The 25233-nt window shown below is 42.5% G+C and overlaps 1 protein-coding gene across 1 annotated transcript in view; it reads right to left on the bottom strand.

The window, feature by feature from the left end:
* CYP19A1 (cytochrome P450 family 19 subfamily A member 1) overlaps positions 1-25233 on the bottom strand; it is a 155713-nt gene that overhangs the window by 5080 nt on the left and 125400 nt on the right. Inside the window, exons 6-8 of the mRNA XM_078684596.1 lie at positions 17890-18004; positions 10975-11137; positions 6857-7098 (exon numbers count right to left, since the gene is read on the bottom strand). Of these exons, the coding sequence (XP_078540722.1) occupies positions 6857-7098; positions 10975-11137; positions 17890-18004 (520 nt within the window). The remainder of the gene's footprint in view (positions 1-6856; positions 7099-10974; positions 11138-17889; positions 18005-25233) is intronic.

The raw sequence follows: 25233 nt of genomic DNA, 5'->3' as shown, positions 1-25233 counted from the left end.
AATCTACAGGCCATTGTAGTTTTGCGCTGTTATAAATAGAAACGACCATTAAAAATAAAATAATTACGAATCAATACAAACTCTATCTGGGAATGTTGTAAAAAATGTGCAGACTTCATTTAACAAGCATTGGCATAGCCAATAGGTCTCGCCTTTGGGACCTCATAAGTGTTCAGTTATCCAGCATAATATACTTGGTGCAACAACATCAACTGTTGCATGGCTAAATACTTATAAGGTCCCAAAGGCGAGACCTATTGGCCATGCCAATGCCAAGCATTAACATGCAATAGGTCTCGCCTTTGATTAAGTTAAAGCCTTTTGCTTTGCTAGACAATACCATTAGCAAATCAAATGGCTTTAACTTAATCAAAGGCAAGACCTATTGCATTTTCAATGGGTTTTTTTTCCCGGACTGCAGTGACAGCAGGCACATTGATGTGCATGTGGTGAGCGTTGTACAGGAAGGGAAATCCTTTCAAGAGAGTCATTTTCTCACTGGATTTCCCTTCTGTTTTTGAAACTCAGGAGCAGCAACATTGTCGTGGTGTCACCAAGGCTTTAAGTGGAAGTTGTTTTCAATATTATATACAAGCTTTTGTTGATGCTTATTCATCTTATGCTCAATGGCGGGCGACTTTTTGCCTGGCAAAGAAATACATGCAGTGTCTGTGGCTTCAGAGCTCTGTATGCAGAGACAGGGTGGGGCGAAGCTTGGCAACCGAACAAATGCAAAAGAGGGACTCCCAAAAGCACCTGCAGTCAAACCACACACAGCAACACGTCTTACATCATCATGTAACGACACACCCTGGGGACCTGCCCAAATACAGGCAGCACAGAGGCAGAGATCAATCGTCAGAAGAATGGAAACTTGGCTGTGGGCAGTGCTTAATTTGTGCAAGTAGTTGCCGTTGGTGGGCACCAGCACACATTTGTGGGGTCTGGGACTTATTTTTCATTGTCAGAAATAAAGATTATGCTGTTCCTAAGTGGTTAGATATCAGAGTCAGGGAAAAACCACCCACTTGACCTTGGGGGTCCAAAGTTGGGAGTCCATATATTGGATTCTCATGCCCTCACACACCCTTTCATGTTTCATGCTTCTTCATCTGGGCTGCTCCTCGTTGGGTCGGCGGTGCAATACCCAACGGGCTCCCTACAATAGGGACACTTTCTCAGAGATCTTTTTACAATAGCTGTTTGGTGAAGTGGGGGTGTGGGGCCAGAAATGTGTAGATGTGTATGTTGATTAAGTGAATTAAAATAGGACTGGGAGTGCCTATAAGATCAAACTTTATTCTAGAGGCCTCCTGCCCTAAGTAAAAACAATTAATAGGGCACTCCCCTAAGCTTGAGGCCTTGGTTTAAGCGTCCCTATTAGTGAATAAAAGTCAACATGTTTCTCGCTCAATGTCTATTCTACGTGTGATTCTTTAGGACCGAAATAGGGAAAACACTTACTAGTTGGTGACATGGATCTGTACTGAAATCGCCCGTGTATCTACCTATTATGTTTTACCTGTCAAGTTTGGAACTACCGGACCGGACCCGGTGCGATGGTAGGCCAAGAATCCCCATGGAATTCGCACAATTCTTAGCACATGAGAAATTCTCATGTCTGACGTACCGGGTACTGTTGAAGCCTGGTTAGTCTACAGAATTGGGTAGTTCCAGACTTGACAGGTAAACCATAATAGGTAGATACATGGGTGCTTCGAAAACAGATGTGATGTGAGTACAGATCCATGTCACCAACTAGTAAGTGTAGATAGTTTTCACTATTTCGGTCCTGAAGAATCGCACATAGAATAGACATTGAGCGAGAAACATGTTGACCTTCATTCACTAATAGTCTCTTTTAGGGGCTTACATGATTTCAACCCTTCTTACTGCTTTACCAAGTCTACAGACAGGCAACACCACAAAGTGCAGTCCAGCATATCTTTATTGTATACAATACTCCAGGTAGAATTTACAGTCAAAAGGAAAATAATTCATTATCTCTGTATGTAGTCTTTCCTCCTTCGCCTTAGACCTCTCAATCACCATATAGCAGTCATATGCTCACGTCATCAAATAAAGATTCTATTTAAATCACTGTCTGTAGACTGCCAGTTACAGACTTGCCTCAAGCCATGAATACTGTAAATGTTTTCAGGAAGTGGTTCAGCTGACACTAGAACTTTAATTAAGAACTAAGCTGTGCACTGAAGGCCAGCACGCGCTCCTGTGAAGAGTTCTCGACTATCAGTGACCAGTAACGTCTGACATCAGAGGAGAAGTGAAGAACAGGGGGAGATTGATTTCATGCCTACATATTCCAGATGAAATTTGAAACCAACACAAAGGGAGATTTTTTGGGGAAAAGAAGGTATTTTTGTACCCTTAGTCAAGAACACTACCAGAACGGAGAATAGAAAGTGATAAAAATACAACATTCATAGAACGAAGAGAGCTGGATAGGGCATGAATTACACCAGATATGGACCACCAGCTTTAGAAGCTGTGCATACATGCTTGTTAAAATCAAAGACAATCTTCTTCAAGGTTGGCCAAAGAAGGTCAAGAAGGTCTTAAACCATTCAGTCAATCAGTCAGTAAAAACTTTATTTCGGTCGGTATGACCTTAAAAGTGCAATTAACAATGCATACAGATACATTTAAAACTACAAGGAGAGTTGGATGCATAAAACAATTGAATAAAACAGGAGTGAGCATTGCCTGAGACAGAAGTTTGTAGGTGGATATTACCTGCCATGATTTTATGGTACGCTCTATTCAGGCTACTTCACCAAAGGGCAATCAAGAAGCTTTAGAAGCGTGCATACCTGCTTGTTAAAATCGAAGACAATCTTCTTCAAGGTTGGCCAAAGAAGGTCAAGAAGGGCTTCACCCATTCTATATTTTAACTTTTTTGTCTTATTTTTTTTCCTTAGTGTGCCCTTTCGTCCACTTCAGAGTGCAAGCCCCTAGGCTAACATGCACTGGAAAAGCAAATAGGTGACTTAAATCAGCTAAGGCAGACTAATCCAGACATGCTCAAAGTCTCTTGCATATGTCAGTACATTAAAGCCGGGATTGCTGATGTGATGTGTTTTGCACATTGCCTCAAGTCTGATGGAACCTGGTAAACCTGTGTCTGGCTTGCTGCCTTTTAACTCTCAATCCATCAATCAATCAGGGGAATTGTAAGTGCACTACTCTCCCGTGAGGGTCTCAAGGTGCTGGAGGGGGGCGGGGGAGTAGCAATTTTGTTTAGTTGAAGAGCTAGGTCTTGAGAGCCTTCCTGAAGGTGTTGAGGGAGGGGGCACGTCTGATGTCAATTGGGAGCTCGTTCCAGGTCTTGGCTGTGATCTAGGAGAAGGCTCTCCCCCCTGTTCTGGCTCTGCAGATGCATTGGGTTGCTGTCCTCTTTATGAGTGTGTTTTGTGTACGTCTCCTGTCTGCCCCTTCCTAACACTTGACTTTGCGTTCTCATCCATACTGCATGCCTCATGTCTCCTGCCTGTGTGTTCTTGCCTTCAATCTGTGTGTTCTTACCTCCCATGTACTCTTGCCTCCTATCTGTGTGTTCTTGCATCTTGTCTGTGCCCTCATGCCCTATCTGTATGTTCTTGTCTACTTCCCGTGTATCCTTGACTCCTGTCTGTGTGTTCCTGCCTACTGCATGAGTGTTCCTGCCTACTGTCTGTGGCCTTCTCTCTTTTCTGTGCCCTCATGCCTCCTGACAATATCCTCATGCCTCCTGACAATATCCTCATGCCTCCTGCCTGTGTCCTCTTGCCGCCTGCCTCCTGTGTCCTCATGCCTCCTGTCTGAGCCCTCATGCCTTGTGACTATGTCCTCATGCCTCCTGTCTTTGCCCTCATGCCTCCTGACTGTGCGCCCATGCCTGTCCTCATGCCTCCTGTATGTGCCCTCATAAATCCTGTCTGTGTCCTCATGCCTCTTGTCTGGGCCCTCATGCCTCCAGCCTGTGGCCTCATGACTACTAACTGTGTACCCATGCCTCCTATCAGTGGCCTCACGACTCCTGACTGGGTCCCCATGCCTCCTGATGTGTCCTCATGCCTCCTGTCAGTCCTCACGGCTCCTGTCTGTGCCCTCATACCTCCTGTCTGTGCCCTCAGACCTCCTGTCTGTGCCCTCATACCTCCTGTCTGTGCCCTCATGCCTCCTGACTGTGTCTCCATGCCTCCTGTCTTTGCCCCAATGCCTCCTGTCTGTGCACTCATGCCTCATGACTGTGTCTCCATGCTTCCTGTATTTGCCCTCATGCCTCCTGTCTGTGCACTCATGCCTCCTGACGGTGTCCCTATATCTCTTGTCTGTGCCCTCATGCCTCCTGACTGTGCCCTCATGACTCCTGTCTGTGCCCTCATGCCTCCTGTCTGTGACCTCATGCAGCCTGCCGGTGCCTTCATGCCTCCTGCCTGTGTCCTCATGCCTCCTGACTGTGCCCTCATGCCTCCTGACTGTGTCCTTATGCCTCCTCCATGCCACTCCCCTGAGGAGGCTGCGATGCGCTTTGAATGGAAGGGTGGGACGGTACTCTCTAGTAATGCAGAAATGCAAAAGCAGCATTCCAGAAACTCTAAAAAACAGAAGCATATTGCACTGATTAACGACTGGAGAGGTGCATATTTTAAGCTTCATTTAAGTTCGACTGAGACAAAAAGCAGATACCTAAAACAACTGCAGGATATGATTGAGAGCCGGGGGTTTAGTATTCAAATTAGGAAACGAAAAGTGCAACTTCAACCGAGATCATGGAAAATTAGCTTCCAGACGTAATTCTGATACAGACTCTATATATGATTGTCAAGCCTCTATTCACTAGAGGCTTGACAACCATATGTAGAGTCTGTATCAGAATGTGTGCAGCATCCTGACCTTCACCCCCGGTATTACCCTTATTGTCTATCAGTCAGAGGTTCCTAAACTGTGTGCTTGGTGAACATCTTTTCGCGGCGCCCCTGACACGTTTTGATGGCGCACTGGGGTGCCGCGGCGCACAGATTGGGAACCACTGCTTTAGGTAACAAGAAATAATCAATAAATACAGGTAGATTCTCTGTGAAATTTCCAATGCCACCCACTATTTGTGCACTTGGGGGTGGTTTGTTTTCCCCGTGGATTTTTTGCAGGATATAAAATGTCAATACTTTGGAATTCTGGTACCATAAGTGGCCCAATCCCCCTTATTCTAGTAGTGTATCATTAAGGTATCCCTTTAATAGAAAATATATTGTCCATGCTAAAATTTGAATGGTGAAAGGTATCCCATGTAAAATGTCGAGAAACAGGTGCAATGTTTTGCTATGTAGATGGATCTATTGAACTTTGAGTTTGCCTGTACCCTGGGAACATCTTCACATCAGATGTGTGTTCTTGTAGATGTAGAGATGGTCTGTTAGATTATGAAAGTAAAACCTTTGAGGCATTCCATGCCAGCTGAGCTTCTACAACATAAATGTGGATGGAGTGAGGCTGATGAGTGAACCTCAAGTGAAATTGTCCAAGACACTTGAGGGGGTTCTACGAGCCAAATGCATAAATGGGCAAGTCATCATGCATGAAAGAAGGTTTAGCAGGCAGCGTTGCAAAAGCAGTGTCGATCATGAGATTAATGATGGTGCTTGTATACAAACGGAATGGATCTTGCAGCCCATTGGCACTCATATTTAGTTAAGATAGTTCATCATATTTGTCTGTAAGGAACCTTCCCTAGATTGCTGTAAATGGCACTAGGTTTAATAGAACAATTATGACCATGAACAGTTGTGGTTTCTCTGACCCTATAGTGTGTCTGAGATACAGACATCTTTGACAATGAACGAATGAGCTACTTCGTTGACTCTGAAACGAGTCTAGCTGTGCACATGGGATTGTTGTTGAGTTGGTTTGGAGAGATTTACACTAGCTGGCCTTCTGCAAACGTTTTGAAAATGAACAACGTGCACATGCTTTGAGCAGTGAGGCAAGAGAAAGGCAGAAACCACAGTGGTAGCACGTTTGTCTGTGCTCATTTCTTTTGATGTGTAAATCTTTGACTCTATTACCAGACTCATCAATAACATTGTAACATGTGTGGCTGTTCATGAATTCAGCTTGGTATTTGGTTGGCCCGTATGGATTATTTATGTGTGCATTATTAATTGGCACAATAAAACACAGAATGGCTCTAAGTGGTGTGTGAATATGTAAACTGGAATAAAATGACCGAGATAAAAGTTTGGCTTTAGTGTGTTGATAATGGTTTTAAGAGTATCCTTCGATCATCATTTGTGCTAAAGTTCCTGATATATGATATATGTTAGTAGCTCATGCCTTTGCACAACAGAGGTAAAAGACACCCCTTGACACAGTTGGTGCTCAGCATCATCTGCATACTTCAAGACCCCTATGTCAGGGCCCTCACTTGTCTTCCTGTATCATTGTTCTGCTTAAAGCCACATTTTACAAAGGGCTAGAATTGGGAAGTATTCTGCTGGGTCGATATGACTTACCCTATGCACCCTTATTCGTGGTCAGTGATCTGCAGCCATTCACAACCACTACCCCGATCTTCTCTAAAAGAAAAGATTCGACTGCACCCAGCAAGAGTAAAGATTAGCCACTGGACGTCAATTTAACCACACCTACTTAAAATTACTCTCTTGAGAACCTTGTCATTTTGGTCCCTAAAAACAAAAATGTGCCCTACTGTCACTTCCACACTGAATTTAAGTCTTTTCTATTCACAATGCCCCCAGTACATTGAAATACAAATATATTCTAGGCACCCTTCGCCAATGACCTTTTTGAAGAAGAGTTCTCACGGTAACTGATGCTATAAATAAGTTAGACTTACGTTCTTCTGGAAATTTTCCAGGGTGAATTCATTTGGCTTTTGGAAATATTCAACTCTATGCATACGACCAAGGTTCAAAATGATGTTGGTTCCTTTTTTGACATAGTAGCCATCAATCACATCATCTGCCAAAGCTTTACGCATGACCAGGTCCACAACTGGCTGGTATCTCATACTTTCGTATATAAAGCTTTCCATAACCTTTAGATTCTGCATATCAGTGCTCTGAACTTCGCGATCACCTGCAACATATAACAAGAACAGAAATCTCACATTTCGACTTCCCATTTTCATCTCACAAATAACTTAAACTATGTAGATAGGTAATTAATCAAGGTAAATGAGTAATTGGAACGTGCACATATATTTAGGGTTTACATGAGACTTCATAATTTTCATTATTATCTTAAATTTCTTTTTAGAGACACAGTAACATTTTCAAATTAGGATGAAAATGTGTTTAATGAGTCGAAAGCTGGCCCTCATTATGAATTGCTTCATAATTCCAATGTGGGCAGCTACGGGCCCCTTTCAAATGATGAGATCTGTGGGAACACTACTGATCTATTTTTATTTTATCTGGAGACGTCTGCTGCTGGAAGCAGCTGAAATCTTCATGTGAAAACTCTGGGGTAAAAAGAGAAATATCTCGGGAACTGGATCCAGAATGATCTATTCCCTGTTGGTTTCTAATTTCCAGAGGGGCTCAGGGTCCCACTTGTGATACACAAATGGAATTGATCATTTTGTAAGTGAGGAGACAGGGTGGAGTTACCAGGAGGAGTAACGGACCCCTCATGAAGAGGGTCTTAATATTTTAAAAGAAGGCCAACGTCCCACCAAATAATGTAACAATATATCAAGAAAAAAGGGACATCGGGAAGAGCGTATTATGGAATATGAGGAGTAGATGACATAACATTTTGATGAGCTAAGAATAAACAGCCTGATGCACTGTTGTCTGGTTGCATCTTAGCGGCTATTTTTCCTGCAATCTAAACCAAGGATATTTCTGACCTGTATCAAATGTATTACTCCATCCGAACATACAAGTGTAGTTTGCCAGGATTCACAGAATCACTTCCCCATTAAAGTCTCTCTGCAAATCCTTGACAACGTCTTTGAATTTAGTGATGAGGACTGTGAGGAACAACAGTCTTCTTTTCCTGCATTTGGGAGTGCAAACTGCTGACATTGCAGCCCCTCTGTCTTATAGCGACAGAAGCTGCAAATGAAAAAATATTGTATGATGGGAATGGTGATTTGGAAGAGCAAGCGCTTCCACCATGTTTGCCATTTTCATTTACTAACTAGGAGCTGTCTCTCACTGACAGCTTCTACTTTGCAAATGAATACCATCATCTTTCTGGTGTAGTTATCCAATGGTTTGTGTCTGAGGAAGTGTTCCTAAACCCTTGAAACATAACCTTGTTGGTCATAAGGGAATGGAGACGCCTCTTTCATGTCAGTGGAAGTGTGGATATTGTGTCATTTGCAACTCATAATGTCTATTGAAAGTATAGCTTTTGAACTCGCAAATCCTGGAATTTGCACACTGAAAACTTTATAACTGCAAAAAGTATTACTACATCAAGCCACTGGTTTCAAGAACTCTCCCCTAACAATATTAAATTTGCCTCTACAAACTCTAGATTTGTAAAACAATCTTTCTATAGCTGCTAATCACCCCATTCCTGGAATGCAACTAAGACCCTGATTACGAAGGCAATGAGACCACCACCGACAGGCTGTTGGTGGCGGTGTCTCTGCCATCGGAACCATTTCACTGCCCACCACATTGGATGGCAGGTGGAGGGGTGGCAGTCGGAAACACTGACTGACACGCATCCAACAGACTCCTTGAGCCCACCATTGTGGTGAAGAGGGTTGTAGTCCCTACCATGGTGGCGCTGCCTGCCAGGCAATGCCGTAGGAATTACAATATCCCTTTCAGCCAGCCTTTTCATGGCTGTTAACCCGCCATGAAAAGGCTGGCAGAAAGGGACAGTGGGGGTCAGTAATGGACCTTCCATGCCCCCTAACCCTAAGCTGTGAGCACTGGGGGGCACCTATGATGCCCCCTGCATATCCCTGCATATCCCATAGTGCCTGCCTTGTAGTGCAGGGATATGTGCATTGACCCCTTTTTGTCTTGCGGTGTGTGCTGCAGCCAGCAGCACCCGCCACAATACAATATATAGGCATTGCGACTGCCGTGGTGGCGGTCACATTAAAATGCCTATGCCGGGACCACCAACACTCTGTCAGGCGGTCCCGTTTTCCGAAAGAGTGTCTGCCCACCATCATAATCAGCCCCTAAGTGACTTAGTTCATCCAATCCTTGCACTTTTGACCAAACTATGACACTTTTCAGTAATCACAAAGTGCACTCCCCAGTGTTTGCTGGTAAAGGGCTCATATTTTCCAAAGAAAACAATAGGAACAATTCACAAAATGCATATGGCTTTGTCACATCAGAAAGAGTACTTGTCCTAGATTGCTAGTGCATTTTTGCTATGAATATCAGATGGCTGCCTAAGATAAGGTTAACATTTGTTGTAGAGCAAAAACACTAATACTAAACACTCTAGCCACATATCATAGGTGTTACCTTATGTAGGGGAGGGTTAGAAAAGGTAGGATTTTAAGGTGAGAGTTCAACTCATATTAACCAGTTCCCTATCCTTCGGTGCTCAAAGAAGAAAATGTGCTACTGGATTCTGGAATAGTAGAAATTTGTAAGAGGGTCTTGAAATCTTGACCATTTGTTAGGGGGAGGGATGAAATTGATTACATTTTTCAGTCAAAGTCTGAGGTACCAAATGTTGCTTGTGACAGCACTGGCCTATGCATTCTACAACTTCTTTTCTGGGATAACAACCTATCTTTTCACTTTAGGTTGCAAGGTGATGAGTTCATGTGCTTGAATTAAAATTTCAGACACTGTGACACAGACTTATCAAGCAAAAGACACACAAATGATGGACGGAATGCGGAACAAATCATACATTCACTTCCAGTTAAGAGATCTGGGTTAAATCCATCGTTGTTTTGCTCACCATGCCACTCCAGTTGAGACCCAGCCATAAGCAAATCAGTCTTGACCCTGCTTCTCATGGGAACAGTCCAGCCGGACTGCGAAGCCAGGTCCTCCCTGGACCAGAAACAAGCATCCAGGGACCGGTTTCTAGGTGTCACCCCTCATCAGCCAGGCTAGCTTGAATCCAGTGGCACAGTTAGCTCGGGACCCAAGTCTTTGCTTTGCATTACACTTTGCCGGGAAGACATTACAGGGGTGGAGCGTGGTTGTTCACACGCACCCACCCACTCATATATTCCAAAACATTGTTAGATTTACCAACAGTGGTGGACCTGGTAATGCGTCAGGATTGTATGCATTCCCAATAGAAGTGCAACACAGATAAATAGTAAGAAATGCCTCTAAGAATTGTTTTTGTGCAGTTAGTTATGCATTCCTAAATGAAAACGATCCTGCTTTGAATTCAGGCGCTCTTGCACCATCGCGCAAGGGTGCCTACACTGGTGCTAGGCTGCATTAAGTGCACCAGAGCAAAGAAATGACAGGGATGCGTCATATCTATTTTGATATGCTGCATTTCTGCCCTCACCCTTTCCGGTAGCGCAGCAAGGTCGCTTGCTGGGTTGTGTGAAATAATCATAAATCCGGTCCTAAATCTCTACCGCCTTACTCAAAACCACCTAGCCTTCAGAAAACAACTTAAAACATGGATATTCGATAAGTAAACCTCCCCCCCCTTCCTCAAGCGCCTTGAGACCCTATGGGTATGTAGTGCGCTATATAAATTCTGACTTGACTTGACTTGACTACTGAAGCAGCAATATTGTTTCGCCCTAGGAGACTTTGAAATATGAGCATCTTTCCTGAAAAATTCATGACCAAACTTTCAAGGCCAATAAAGAGCCTTCTAGCACATGCCAAGGATTTGAAAATGAGAATATTAGTACTCAGTGTGTATAGAGTATCTTCTCAAACAGGGAAATTAATTCAATCATTTTATTTCAACATTCGAAAAAGACCAGAAGACATTGTATAAAGATGAATAAAACATAATCAGAAGTAAAAACATTTTTGTTACCAATTACTGCCTTGATTTCATCCATTATTTTTGCTTCAACTCTTGGATGTTGTGCAATGAGCATGAACATAAAATAGAGAGACACTGACAGCGTGTCAGGTGCTGCAATCAGCATCTCCAGGATGCACTGGTTCACGTTATCTGCAGTAAGGTCTCCACGATTCTGGAAAAAACACACATCAAATATAATAATACTCAGATTTTAAACTAATGTAAATTTGTAATCTGTAAAAAATCAGTTTTGATAGAAATCCATAAATAAACGTGAAATAACGATTTTGTATAAATATGCAGCGGTGGCTGGCACAGTTAAGAGAGGTGGGCGGGGCAAGGTGGGGTGGGGCAGTGCAAGGCGTGGCAGGGAGGGAGGCTGACAGACAACGGAATAGGTATTATTTTTTTATTTAGTTATACCTATTCCATCGTCTGTCGGCGTCCCCTCATCCCATCCCACCCAGCCCCCACCCACCACGTTTACATGTGCCAGCCGCCACTGTACAAAGATGATGCTAGGCTTCAACAATCAGCCAATTATTAAACATCATAAAAAACAACAGAACAGTTTTGGTATAATTTACCGCTCTTCAAATTTTACGCAACTCATAATATGATGGTTTTCAGTCTGTGATAAAATTACAATGTTTGTACTTTCCTTAAAATATATATATAGCCAGGCACATATAAATGTACAGACTTATATAATTTGATGTGAGAAATAGAAGACTGTAAATATGGATGCTACAGTAAACCATGAAGTCAAGTACTCGAGGTAAAAATATTAATGCCACTACTACACACATTACGGAGTATTATGCATGGGATAGGTAACTCTCAATAGTTACTTCCAATAGTTGCTGAATATTTCAGAATGAGAGGGCCAGGCAAATGTCCCACTCTGCACCCAACCATTAACCACCTCCATATGCCACCCCATAATTTGGTAATCACGTTTTTCATTGTAATATTATAGGTGGAAGTTACATTACTACTGTATTTTTATTAATAAGTAGAAAGCCACATTTTTAGGCTTTGATGTAATCGTGTTTGTCGTCCTTCATTGCATATATTTATGGTGAAAGGTTTAACTGAAAATTAGATTGAACTGTTGCCAATGGGAAAGTACTGATGCTACAGTTACAATTGTATGCTGCTATTCTTCTGCATAGGGATTAGAAGTGTTACAGGCAATACATTGTCAATTACACAGTGTGTGAATGCAAGGCCTCATAAGAGTTAGCTAGAGCAGAGATGTGTGGAGCGAACAAGGCTCAGACATTACAGCACAACAGGGCTGGGACTGGAGAACAGTGGCAGAGAGAGCGACTAACAAATAAATAGTTCCTACATGTTGCAAAGTCATCCTTGTACCCTGGGTACCCCCGGTTTTTTTCTGACTGGTGCTAACTGACTCTGACTGTCCCTGGGCTCTGCCTAACCAGGCCTTGGGACAGTGCTATCCCGAAAATACATTTAGAATACAGTGAAAACACCTACATACAACAGGGTACACAATGGGTTAGGTTACCCCATGATTAGCATGGCCTCCCCAATAAGGCCCTAGTGCATAATACGCAGGGGGGTCAAAACTACCTTTAAGTCCCTAGTATATTATAGGAAATGGCAGTCTAGAGGCCAGCAGTCCTTTCTGCACTTGTATATGTGCACTGCTGAGGCCTGAGGTCAGTTTAAAAGCAGCCCTGTGTTGCAGAACTGCTTTTAACATGTAAATTGTGCCCAAACTCGACTTTGCTGTTTTGGGCACTTAAAAATGAATAAACTATCATATTGTGGCATGGCAGGTACCCCTAGAGTCTCCATTAGGTATCCCAGTTGTGGGGGGTCAGGTATCTATAAGGAGGGCCCTTATACAATACGTTTTATATGACTTGGGTTTAGTGAAATTGCACATTTCACCTCCCACATTGTAGTAAAGTGCTTCCCAAAATCGACTTTGTGCTACAAGCACTGTGGAGTGAGGCTCTTTGCATATTCAGAACCCCTAAAGTCTCCCTTAGGTGGTCCAGGGGTGGGGGTCCTGTAGATATAGGCAGGGTCCTTATAAAATATGTTTTATAAGCTCTGGTGTTGGATAAATTGCCCAGTTAATTTTTCCGATTGCAGATCCCCAGCCACATAGGTTAACATGGCAAGAGGTTATTCCTCCATAATTCCCACCAGGAGAATCAGTAAAATATTATTCAAGGACTTACAAGAATGGTATTGATAAATCCAACAATATATTTGTGTTGAATTTATCCTACAATGTACAGACAAGAAGTTATAAGACTTGTCTGTAAGCCAAAATGCAGCCTTCCAGTGATCTGTCCTGATTGGTCAGAGTTAAGTGGATAAACCAGGCTGCATTGGTCAGGTGATAAGTAGCCCCTGGGGTGAAAGACCCATTCTGGGAGGAGAGGGTTCTGCTACATAGGAAAGCCAGAACAAGGGGGAGGGGGTCATAATCAATAATCTTCAATGGAAGGAGGAGAAAAGCAGGAGAAAACAGTTTCATTTACACACTTACTCTTTGAACCCAGCAGGATGACAGGCTTAAGGAAGGAATGTGCAGATGCCAGGAGGAGGGAGAATATGGAGATGAGCCATCCTGGAGGTCGGTTTAGACAGCTCCTGCCTCTCTGCTGAGACTTCAGCCAGATTGAATTTTGGAGAAATAGTGCTTTCTGGGAGACCATTGTGCCACACTTTGGAGGGAATCGTCATGCTCTGGGGTGTTCTCCTGCATCTCATTGGACAGGAGCGGCCTACCGTGTGACCCCAGAGAACACCAAATAAGTATCTGAGAGGGGCAGTGCCTCTCAGATCTGCTGCTTGAAATTACAGAAGAAAAAGGGTCCATGCTGGAAGTTTGATTTGCACCAACCAGGCCCTGCACTCTGACTGACTGCGCCTGTTGCACAATCTGGATCTACAGCCCTATGGATCAAACTTGCTCCAAAAGGACTAAAGAGTGGACTCCCTGGAAGCGCAGGTTAACAGAGCTCACATGGACCATCACCGTCAAGAATCCCCAGCCTGGAGTACTACCAGGGGATTTGTAAGGGTTTTGTCCACGTGGATTGTGGGAATTGATGTCCCAAACTTTCAAGGCCCATCTTGTAGATTCCTGACCCTTAGAATAAGTTTTGGACACTTTGGGGCCCTCAAAGGAACTTCAGGAAGATGTTCCATAAGTTTGAAGACGTTTGGAGCAACTAGGAAAAAAGCTCCATAAGTGGGCTGACTCAACACGACCTGGCCAGCCAAGCCAGCGACCATGAACCGCGAGCCGGACTGCCATCCAGCTTCGTCCCGCTGAAAAGCTCCAAAGGTCCGACTTACAGGGTTTGGCCAGGAGTTGGTCAAAACCCAAGCCGTCGAACCCTCACCTAAACCAACCTCGTAAAGAGCCTTGAGGGACCCTGGGTGAAAAAGCTCTGTAAAAGTTTCTAAGTTCGAACAAGCGAAAAGGTGACTGGAACTAACCGCAAGAGTCAAGCCGCCCACCTTCAACCTTGACCCGGCCTGGATCTCTGGTTCATCCTGCTGGAAAGATCTGGGGGGGCTCTCACTTCCATAAGTTTAACCAGCAGCTTGTTGCCAAACAAGCCGATGAACCCTCACCAAATCCGGACTGGCTGAGAGCTTTGAGGGACCCCTGGATGAAAAGTTCTAGAAAAGTTTCTAAGTCAGAAGGTAAAAAACTTTGACGGAGACCTACCGCGAGGGGTAGTCGCTCAGGGCTCCATTGCGGTTGGCCTGAAACTTTGACTTTGTCCTGGTCTAGCGTGACCGGATGTCCCAATAGGCGCTATAGGTTTCTATGTGCTATGTAGTGCTAAATCTTTAAACATTCATATCTCCAGTTCACTATGTTGACTTTTTTTTCGTTTTGATGTCATTTTAAAGATAAAAATATTTCCTATTTTTATAAATTGTTGTCGGATTTTTACTGTGTGTTGTGTCTTAACAATTTTTTTAATTGATGGTTTTTTTAATGCTTTACGTACCTATCTTTGAAGTTGAGCTTGCCTTCTCGCAGCCAACCTACAAAGGGTTGAGCATGAAGAATAATTTTCCGAGACCTATTCTGAGCCCTATATTGTGTTAGTGGCATTATTGCCAGTGTAGATACATATTTACTAGTATTAATAATTCACTTTCCATTTCTGTGGTATGTGTGTGTGTTTTCCTTCTATGGACCCTGCTTGGTGGCCACTTCTATTGACCCTCCCTGGTGGCCACCTGGCCCTGAAATCGTATGCCATGCATGACATCTAGTGGTTCCCTACAGTATACAACCACCATATCATGCATAATATGGCCCAACTCATGGATAATGGTGATCATTCTTGTCATATTGTGAGCAACCATGGGATTCTGATACTTATCCCGGGCACAATGGTAACAATTACTGCCACATTGTTGGAATTTTTTGGTTGATGGAGAACCATAAAGCAGTAATTCTTGCCATATTGTCAGTGTCCTCTGCATAATGATAGCTACCTCGTGCAGAATTCTGACCATTCCTAGTATTTGGCCTGCATCATGGTGCCTACCTCAGGCATAATAATGGCTATTGATTGCACGTTGAGGACATCCTTGGCATGATGGCACCTACCCCTTGTTTGATCTTGAACATTCATATCATACTGAGTACATCATTGATATTATGGAGTGCTTCCCTAGCATAATGTTGGCCCTCATATAATGGTAATCATTCTAAAACCTATAGGCTATAAGGGATGGATCTCAGGAACAAACTACAATTTTTGCTGGTGGTGATACATTAGTTGTTTGACTTCTAGAGCAATTTAGCCAAGCCAAAATTGTTTCTTCTTTTCCAGTACTCAGTACAGAGGATTCTAATAGAAAAAACTATTTTCTAATGGCTTTCTTCAAACAATTTATGGCTAATGGTTCAAACGAGAAACTAAGCTACACTTTCTTTAGGAACTTTAGGCTCATACATTTGTTCCATATCTATTTAGAATAGCAGTACTTTGTCAGTTAATTCCGCCTTATGCAATCTTCACAGACCCATATTGAAACCAAGATGTCATAATATGTAGACTGTGTCCATGATAAAGGTTATCTCAGCGTCTGGTGATAATTCATTCTCCTAGCAGTTGAATGATCAACAGCAAATCTTAGTGCAGAACTTTGGTACTGCGTGACTCGCTGTTATACTTTGTAATGAAAAAACCTGCTTACCCTACATTTCTTCACTGATATCTTTAGCAAATTCTCTGGACAGGAGCTCAAAGTGCTACACTGTTTCTCTGCCTCCCTTGTGAGCATGGCTAGTGGGACATCTCGATAAGGTGTCATACTCAATGCTCTCTTCAATGCAAACTCTACAGTGCTACTTTCTGAGCATGTACTGATAGCTAGAAGCCCGAATTCTGGGCATTTTAAATTGGAAAGCAAAGACATAACTGGCAAAGGATCACATTCTTAATCAACAAAAAAAACTAAATGTAACTAATGGATCACCAACAGACAATAGTGTAACAGTGAATGACATATGTCATGAGCGTCATTTCATTCCCTTACGAAACACAAATTAAATATTATACAATGTGTCCTACAACCATAGAAGCACACTGAATGTATTAGTTTTGGAGATGCATTCATTCTGCCAACTGAATGGCTAAGTGTCTCTTCAGTTATGTAAAATCTGAGAATGTATTTAGAATTATTAATACCTTCATTTAGCATGTAGAGTTCAACTAGTTCAGTAACGTTTTGAATGATTTCAGCTCTGCAGTTAAATTCATCCAAACTATGGGCCTGATTTAGAGACGACCCTCGGCCCAGCAGTTATCTCTGTACATTGAAAGGAACGGCAGTCATAAGGATTCCTTTCAATGTACTAACATTTTGGTGGATGGTTTGTTTTGACTTCCAAAGCGGGAGCTTCTTTGGAAACAAAGAAACCTAAATAGCCCCACACACTGTGTGGGGGTCATTATTGTTTCTTTCCTGTCTCTCACTGGCAGTGACGGAGCCCTCTGTTGAACCATCGCAGGAAATATTCTGTATATAGAGCCAATTGCGGCCCCTCGACAGAATGCTTAAGGTCTGCCTGTCACTGAATGAGTTGGAATGGCTGAGGGTTTGGTGGGTAGGATACATCATCAGGGTGCTATGGAGTAATCTGTCCACCAAACTCTAAATCTGGTACTATGTTTTTAAACTTTCATAGTTTCCACAGTTATATGATATCAAGAACAAAAGAAAGGATGGAAAACGGGAAACAACCTTTACAACGCAACTTTTACAACGCACTACCATTACAATGAAACTTTTACAACGCAACATCCATTACAACGCATGTCTTTACAACACAACCATTACAACGCATGACGCTACAACACATACCACTACAACGCATGTCATTACAACGCAGTCATTACAACGCATACCATTACAACGCATAACATTACCATCCAACACCTACCCTACTGTTGCACCCCCTGGAGTTAGAATAGTATTTTTTACCCCTACACTATCCAACACTTACCCTACTGTTGCACCCCCTGGAGTTAGAATAGTAATTTTTACCCCTACACTATCCAACACTTACACTACTGTTGCACCCCCTGGTGTTAGAATAGTAATTTTTACCCCTACACTATCCAATACTTACCAAACATGCAATGTAATGTTATGCGTTGTAATGGTATGCGTTGTAAAGGTAGTATGCGTTGTAATGGAATGCATTGTAAAGGTAGTTTAAAAATATTCGTTGTAATGGCATGCGTTGTAATGGAATGCGTTGTAATGGATGTTGCGTTGTAAAAAATGCGTTGTAAAGGTATGCGTTTTAAAAGTATGCAGTGTAACGCCATACACCCATGGAAAACATATGACAAAAGGAGAGTTAGACTCCATCGCCAACAAAACTGTCAATACCTGGGCAAAAATTAATTCAGACGCAAAATCCATGTTCTCTTCCAGCCTCTCCACAGTTGAAAGTTTCTGACGCTTCTTTTCAATTAGCTTTTCAATGGCTCCTTTCAAATCCTTCCTAAAGAGGCAAGAGCACAATAAATCCAGACAATATTAATGACACAGTCCTTCAGTGAGTGATGCCTGATATCGAACTTGTGAAAAAGCTACTAAAGGTCCAAATTTCAAATTCAAAAAGCTTTATTCGGTACATTTTGCATGACCATAAAAGCATACTAATAACAAGAATAAAAAACATATTACTTACACAATCACTATTAATTTACAAAAATACAGTCCATTTTTAGATAATGATCCAAGAAACAATTTAATAAAAGTTCATTAAAATCTTTTAGATTCATTCATCTTGAAAGGAGCCTTCTCCAAAGTGTGTAAAGTGCATTTGATTCTATATATCATGCATTTGTAATGGAGGGCATTATAATTCCATCTTCAATCTTCGTAATTTTCATAAGTTAAAGACTCCAAATAGGAATAAGTCTTTCTTTTCTCAATAGACCTTTGATTAAAATTGCAAGCAGCATTCATTATTTTTTTCATTCTTCAAGCCACAGATAAAGTTAAAAGCTTATTTATAATGATAACATTTATTTACTAAAAAGAGAGGTTTCAGAGCAAGTTTACGAATGTCCCTATAGAAATCACAAAATAATAAAAACTGCAGCGTGGTTTGGGGAGATTTTCCATCACATGGACAATTTGGTAAAACATGGTACCTTTTCCTAAACTTAGGGAATGTAACTAAAAACTGTAAGGTAGCAAGTCTTAATCTAGTAAAAAAGAACCTATGTTGAATATTTTTTACTATAATAAGATAGGGTAGTATGCCCATAAAGATCCATAATGAAACGAACTATTCACAATGTTATGTAAAGTTATGTCAAAGGAATTGCTCATTTCTAATCCGAGAGTTCTAGATAAGAAAACTCATTGCACTTCTTGTGTTTGGGAACTCGTTGGTTGATCATATATATTTCCTAAATGTACTATGATATCAAGAATAGTCGCAGTACGTGCCATAATTCCCAGTACACAACTAACATATTTCATAATTTTTGGAGCAATCTCCATTGTAACAGTTTCTGCCTGTTCCCGCAAACTGACAAACATCCCTCAGAGAATTCTCTGAACACTGGTAGTGCACAAGACAAAGCGCTACATTCAAACGGTGGCATTAAAAAGGTTCTGCATGTACTTAATAGTCTCCACATTACTATCCATCACAGAGTGGCACATGCACGTTTGTAGCATCTCAAGGCAAAGTACAAGGAAGTAAGAGGATAAACATAGGTCATAACTTTACAATAAATCTTTGGCGGATACAATTCTAAATGTAACAGGAATAAGATAAACACTTAAACAGGTATCCATAATGTGTAAATGTGCAATAAAGTACATGTGAGAACATCACAGAGTGGTAGGATAAGATTTAGCTGGAAATGTATGGTACACGTTGAACTGACATTATTTGAACACAGAAAATACTGGTGAACCTAGTTCCATATTTTTTAACCATCCCTGAGAAGGTTTGATTTAGTGTACATTTTTTAGTAAGGAGGAGGGGGTGTATCACGTAAAATGGACTAATAATTCTGAGAGGACAGATAGCTTGGAGCTCTAGAATGAAACACTTTGATTACTATTCATATTAGTTTGAATAGATTGAGATTGCACAACTATTTTGAAATCTTGTTCTGGAATACAAGATAGAACTGTGCAGCTTTAACCATTTTATTGATATGGCCTAGCACATTAAAATGTTTGTCCACCATCAGGTCAAACGGTATTAGCACAGTGTTCAATTACAGGGACTGCCAATCTGCAGGATAAATTAGTTCAGCCAACATTATAAAGTAATGGAGCAGCAAGTGGGGCAATCCGTATGCAGCCTGTTACAAGTGGATTAGCCTTTCGATAGTGATGAACATCCAATATTGAATGTATGTGTCGATCTGAGCCAGGAAGCAATATATTTTAGGAAGGAGATTTTCGGGTATAGTTGAGTATCAGCTATATAAAAGAGATGTAAGAGTTGGAATGTGTTAGGGGTGATCATAGTAGCTCCATGTATATGATGAAGAAGGTAGGTAAAGGATACAACTTTGTAGGACTCTATGTTGAAGGGTTGGAGAAAGTGTCCAACATTTGTATTTGTTGGTAGCAGTTCTTCTGAAATTAGGTGCTCTGGGGATAGCAATTGGCACCTTACAATATTCATACAGGCTCCTTTGTCTCTCAGAGCCACCATTTTCTCCCCATGGTGACCCATGGCCAATACCTTTAAAGTGTTATTAGGGATGTGAGCGTTGGGTACCATCTCCCTGTAACCCAAGGACTCCAAGGTAACCTCTGCACTCTCCTCCCCTGTACTAACTGGGACAATCTCTTCCCAGAGCACTACCCTTGCAATTCCCGGGGTCTGCCCACCAGTGGGTTGCTGCCTCTTTGGGCTTCCTTCGAGTGGCCTTACCTGTGACACTCAAAGCACTTAATGGTGAAGTGACCTGAATTCTCTATTCCATAGAACCCTCCCTTCTTCTGACCAGGACTAAGCTGTGAATCTTTCCCCTGATAATTGTTTTGGGGACCTTTTGAGAACTCAAACATTTTACCCTTGCCTACAATGTCTTTCGTCTGGTTGGGGTCCTCCCCCCTCCCCCCCCGCTCCCCCTTGTGCCTTTTTTAACACTCTGGTGCTGTCCCAGAGGTCTGTCTCCTTTGCAAGCTCTCTTTGTGAAGCAAGTCAGGTGTTGGCCCAGCACTGTAAGCCAAAAATTGAGTATGTGTTTTCTCGAAATCAGATCATACAGGACCTCATAACTACTCACTTGGCTGCACATCACCCAGCCATTCAGTGCCTTGCTGGAGTAATCAGGGAAATCCAACCACGACTGCCCTGACAGCTTTTGGCTGTTCCTAAATCTTATGTGGTACTTCTCTGAGGTAAGCCTAACTTTGGTGACAAGAATAACTTCTATTGGGGAATACCTCATCTGGTTCATTACCTCTAATGTAAGCAGGGTATCCGTCCCATCTGTAGTCATGTGTTTCCAAGGACTCCTCCCACACCCAATCCTCCTCTGAGACCCTATGCATCCTTAGGGCTACCTCATAGATGGAAACCACTTAACAATGTCATTCCCCACCATATAGCTAGGTACCAGGTCTGTAAGAATTTGGACCCTCTTATCCTCATTGGACACTGCTTTTTAGCTGCCACCATTGTTGCTGGATCTTGGGTGTAGTTTGGCCTTCAGGTCCAGCTCCCTCAGACTAACTTCAGGAGACAGCAAAAGTGTTTCTTTCTTCCGGGGCCTTATCTAGTTTCTCTGCACAAGCTCTCTCAGCCTCAGCCCTTCTTTCCTCCAGGGCCAATCTCCTTTCTTCCAGTTGCAATTTGACCAGCTGCAGCCTGAGCCCCCTCTCAGGCCTTCCTTTCTTCCAGCTCTTCGGGGGACAGGTTGTGGGAGGATACACTGCTCCCTGCCCCCTGCCCTGCTCACTCCTGTGGGAAGGTGGTCCTCCTTCTCCTAGTGCCACGGCTCTGGGCCTGCATTAGGCCATTTTCTTCCTTGTCCTCATCCTCCGAGTCCATCTCCTCATCCTCAGGAGTATCCTCCTCTTGCTCTTCTGTTGTAGCCTGCATACGCCTTAGCTCCTCAAAGGCTCCAATAGCTACTTAAAAGTCCACTTTCGTGCTTCCCTTCCCCACATTCATCCCTCCCTCCTTGCAGAACACCTCCAGCTCTGTCATTTTAAGGTTAACCATAACAATCTTTTGAGGGATTTAACATCAATCTGTACATGCGGAGACAACATGAGACTGTCCCAATATGGTGACTGGGGTTAGCATTATAGCCATTGGAGACACGTGATAAATATAGAGTTGTCCGTGACAGGCTGGTTCTGGCTGCTCAGTTTGGGCGAGTAATGTAGATGGAAAGTTGTATATCAAGTTGTGCTTACCAGTAAGTAGAAGATATATTTTCACGGGTGTATTGAGCACAATGACACTTAGTTCAAAATGCCTTAATGACGTATATAAATTTGTATTTTTAGATTTTATCCGAGATGCCCGGTCTAAAAATCCAAGACGTCAGGACGTGTGAGTGCGGATAATGCCAACAGCTACAGAGCACTGTTGGAGATGCTCGGTTCACTTTTTTTGCATGCCTTGAATATAACTAGGCTGTCCACCTGATAGGTGGTTGCACGCTTTGTGTTAAACATTTATGCATGGGGAATTGATTAACCACTTTGTGCCCCAGTATGTTGATTGTAGTAGGAGCATGTATCTCACTATGTATATCGGTTACTTAAGACATGGGGTGCACATGGGATGGACAAAGGATGAAATGCATGTATAATATTTGTATGCTTCACAAGTAGTCTCTATGATGCATGTCTATATATGGACATTATGTACTTCTTGATACGAGTGACGCTTATTTTTCTCAGTACAGATGTTGATTTCCCACGTTGTTCCATAGTACGTTGACGGTAGTAAGTGCATGTATTTCACTATGCGTACCAATTTAATCGTGTATGGGGTGCACTTTTGATGGACATTGAATCAATTGCATGTACATGATATGCATACTTCAGGAGTAGTCACTATGAGGCATGATTACGTATTGTTATTATGCATGCCTTGATATGAGTGACGAGAATTGCCTATAATACAGACGATGATATAGACTATGTTTAATTCTTGTGGACCTTCATATTGGCTGCTTTTGTGCCGATGGAAATTGTTGGGTATAACTGAAGTTTACAAAGATCAATTGACATTGATCGTGGATGTTTTTTTGCCAGATTTATACTGCTATATACACTGATCAGTGAATAGTGGCCATTGAGCTATCGTAAGATATGGTAGGGTGGCGCCAGAACTGCAGATATACACAATACATTAAGTGGACACAGACTGACGGTTAGTTTTGGTTATGCCCTCCCATACTTTGCAAGAAATAAGTCAGGCGATTATTGTCCTGAAGACACCCCGAGATTTAACAGTGGTAGAAAAGTCGACATTCGTTTCACTTGGTTGTTTTAAAAAAATGTGTTCACAGGCTGTGATGTGATATAAGCATGTGTTTTTCTCTGTGACATGTAGAACCAGCAAACTATTTTGCTTTTTGTGTGTCTATTGTACATAATTTGTATTTGTTTCTCACATTTGAGCTCTGCGTCGCCTGTACTTGTGTTATTAACTATATTATTATCTGCATATATAATTTGCTTGATGAACAATACAAAAAATAATTCGTATACCATTGTCAGCAACTTTTTGAATAATTTGTTAGGATTGTTTTTGTATGAAAATTTACCAAGGTGGGAAGGGACCTCTTGGGGATTAGGAGTTAGCACATGCAATGCTGGCTTACCCAAATGTCGGGTAGAGGGTAGCTAACTTTTCTAAAATAGTCTCACGGTGGATGTTGTTTGTATGTAAATATTATTGACCCTGGTCCACGTGGGCAGAGAAGGGGTAGTTCCTGTTATATTATATATAAATAATTAAAGTGGCAACCGCAGGTATCTGGTTGTGCCAAAAGTTAAGGCCAACCATGATGGAGCGTTTGTCCGATACAAGGGGTGGATTGAGCCCTATCTCAGCTTACTTGAGATAAAAAATAGATTCCATAAAAAAGTTCTGGAGAAGATAGAGTCTCAGAGGGGCTAGGCAGTGGGCTGTTTTCAACAATGGGTAGCTGCTGGACAAGGTCTCACTAAAGCTGAAAAGGAAGGTGGGAGAAAGCTCTGAGCGAGAAAAGATGGGTTTCCAGGCCGAGGAGGTCATCGTTGGTGGGGTGCTAACTATCGTTGAGCCAGGAAAAGATTCCTACCTTCCGACGTAGTCATTTTTCTGGAGGTCACATTTACCCAGCGGGACAAGGCTGCCTCTGTGGAGCCAAAGAGGGCTCCACAGAGGCAGATACTGCTGCCAGGAGGTCTCACTGAGGATTTCATGCTGCAGAGAATAACATAACAGGTGCTACAGCAAAGTCAGTCCGACCAGCGATGCACCTTAGGTGGATCATCTGGCAGGAAAGTCCCCATCTCCTGGTTGTTCTCAGAGCAGTTTTTGGTGAAAAACTTTCCAAGTCCCAGATTTTGGATTCTGGTAGGAGGAGGCCAGTCCAGCACCTCACCAAGTGTCCAGGACCTGGGGAGCACCACTTGGGGTAGAGGCCAGCCGCAGGGTTCAAGGCCTCAGGAGCTTGTTATATCCCTGTAGCTCAGTTAGGAGATAAGCCAACTAAACCTTAGGGTCACCCTGGTGGTCTTGGATGCAAAAAGTAGGTCCAGTCCTCCTTCTTCAGATAGCAGAGAAGCAGGGCAGTCCGTTCAGCAGCAGAGTAGTGTTTGTGGAAGCAGGACAGTCCTTTTTCTGAATCTTCCACAGGTCCAGGAGTGCACTGCAGAGTGGTTCTGGGGTCCAATGTTTATTTATGGTGCCAGCTTTTATGACTGAGGGGGCATCCTGTCCTACCTCCACCTCTGGTTCTGGAAAGTTTTTCCCAGCCCCTGTCAAGGCTCCAATCTGTCTGGGTTGACAAAAGGCTGGTGTCAGGTTCCTTTGTGTGTGCTTGAGGGAAACCCTGTGAAGTGTTAGTGAGGCAGGGTACAGCTGCACTCGCAGTCATCTGGCAAGATGGAGCTTCCTGTCCACATCCAGTCCCCTTTGCATCTCTGTCTGGCAGGAATACACAAACCCCAATACTTGAGCCATTCACAGTCATGTGACCCAGGATACTGGCAGGATGCACACGTTTAGGACAAGAACATGCCAAATTCTAAAAGTTACATATTCAGAATTTACTTAAAATCTGACTTTACCATTAAAGACATTTTAACTACCAATTTGTTTGCATCTAAATAGCATATCTCTATCAGCTCCCCATACAAAGTTAGCGCTTACTAAATGTAATAAGATAACCAGATGTTGTCAGTGGGTGAGATAGGTCTTACCACAGCAAAAAACGACTTTAGGAGTTTTTTAGTGCCAGGACATGTAAAACTTAAGTACACATGTTCTACTTTTTAAATGCCATGCTCCCTCCTCTAGGAGCTGTTAGGGCCTACCTAAATGGTGACGTATAAGAATTAAAAGGGAAGTTTAGGTTTGACAATAGGCCTATTTTGCCAGGTCGAAATGGCAGTTTAAAACTGCAATACAGGTTGCAGTGGCAGGCCCAAGAAATGTTTAAAGGGCTACTGGAGTGGGTAGCACAATGAGTGATGCTGCCCATTAGTAGCATATAGCTTACAGGCCCTGGGTAC

This window comes from Lissotriton helveticus, chromosome 3_2, assembly GCF_964261635.1.
Source record: "Lissotriton helveticus chromosome 3_2, aLisHel1.1, whole genome shotgun sequence".
In the NCBI taxonomy this organism is placed as follows: domain Eukaryota; kingdom Metazoa; phylum Chordata; class Amphibia; order Caudata; family Salamandridae; genus Lissotriton; species Lissotriton helveticus.
The sequence above is the reverse complement of the archived record's forward strand: the minus strand, read 5'-3'. Positions and strand labels throughout refer to the sequence as shown.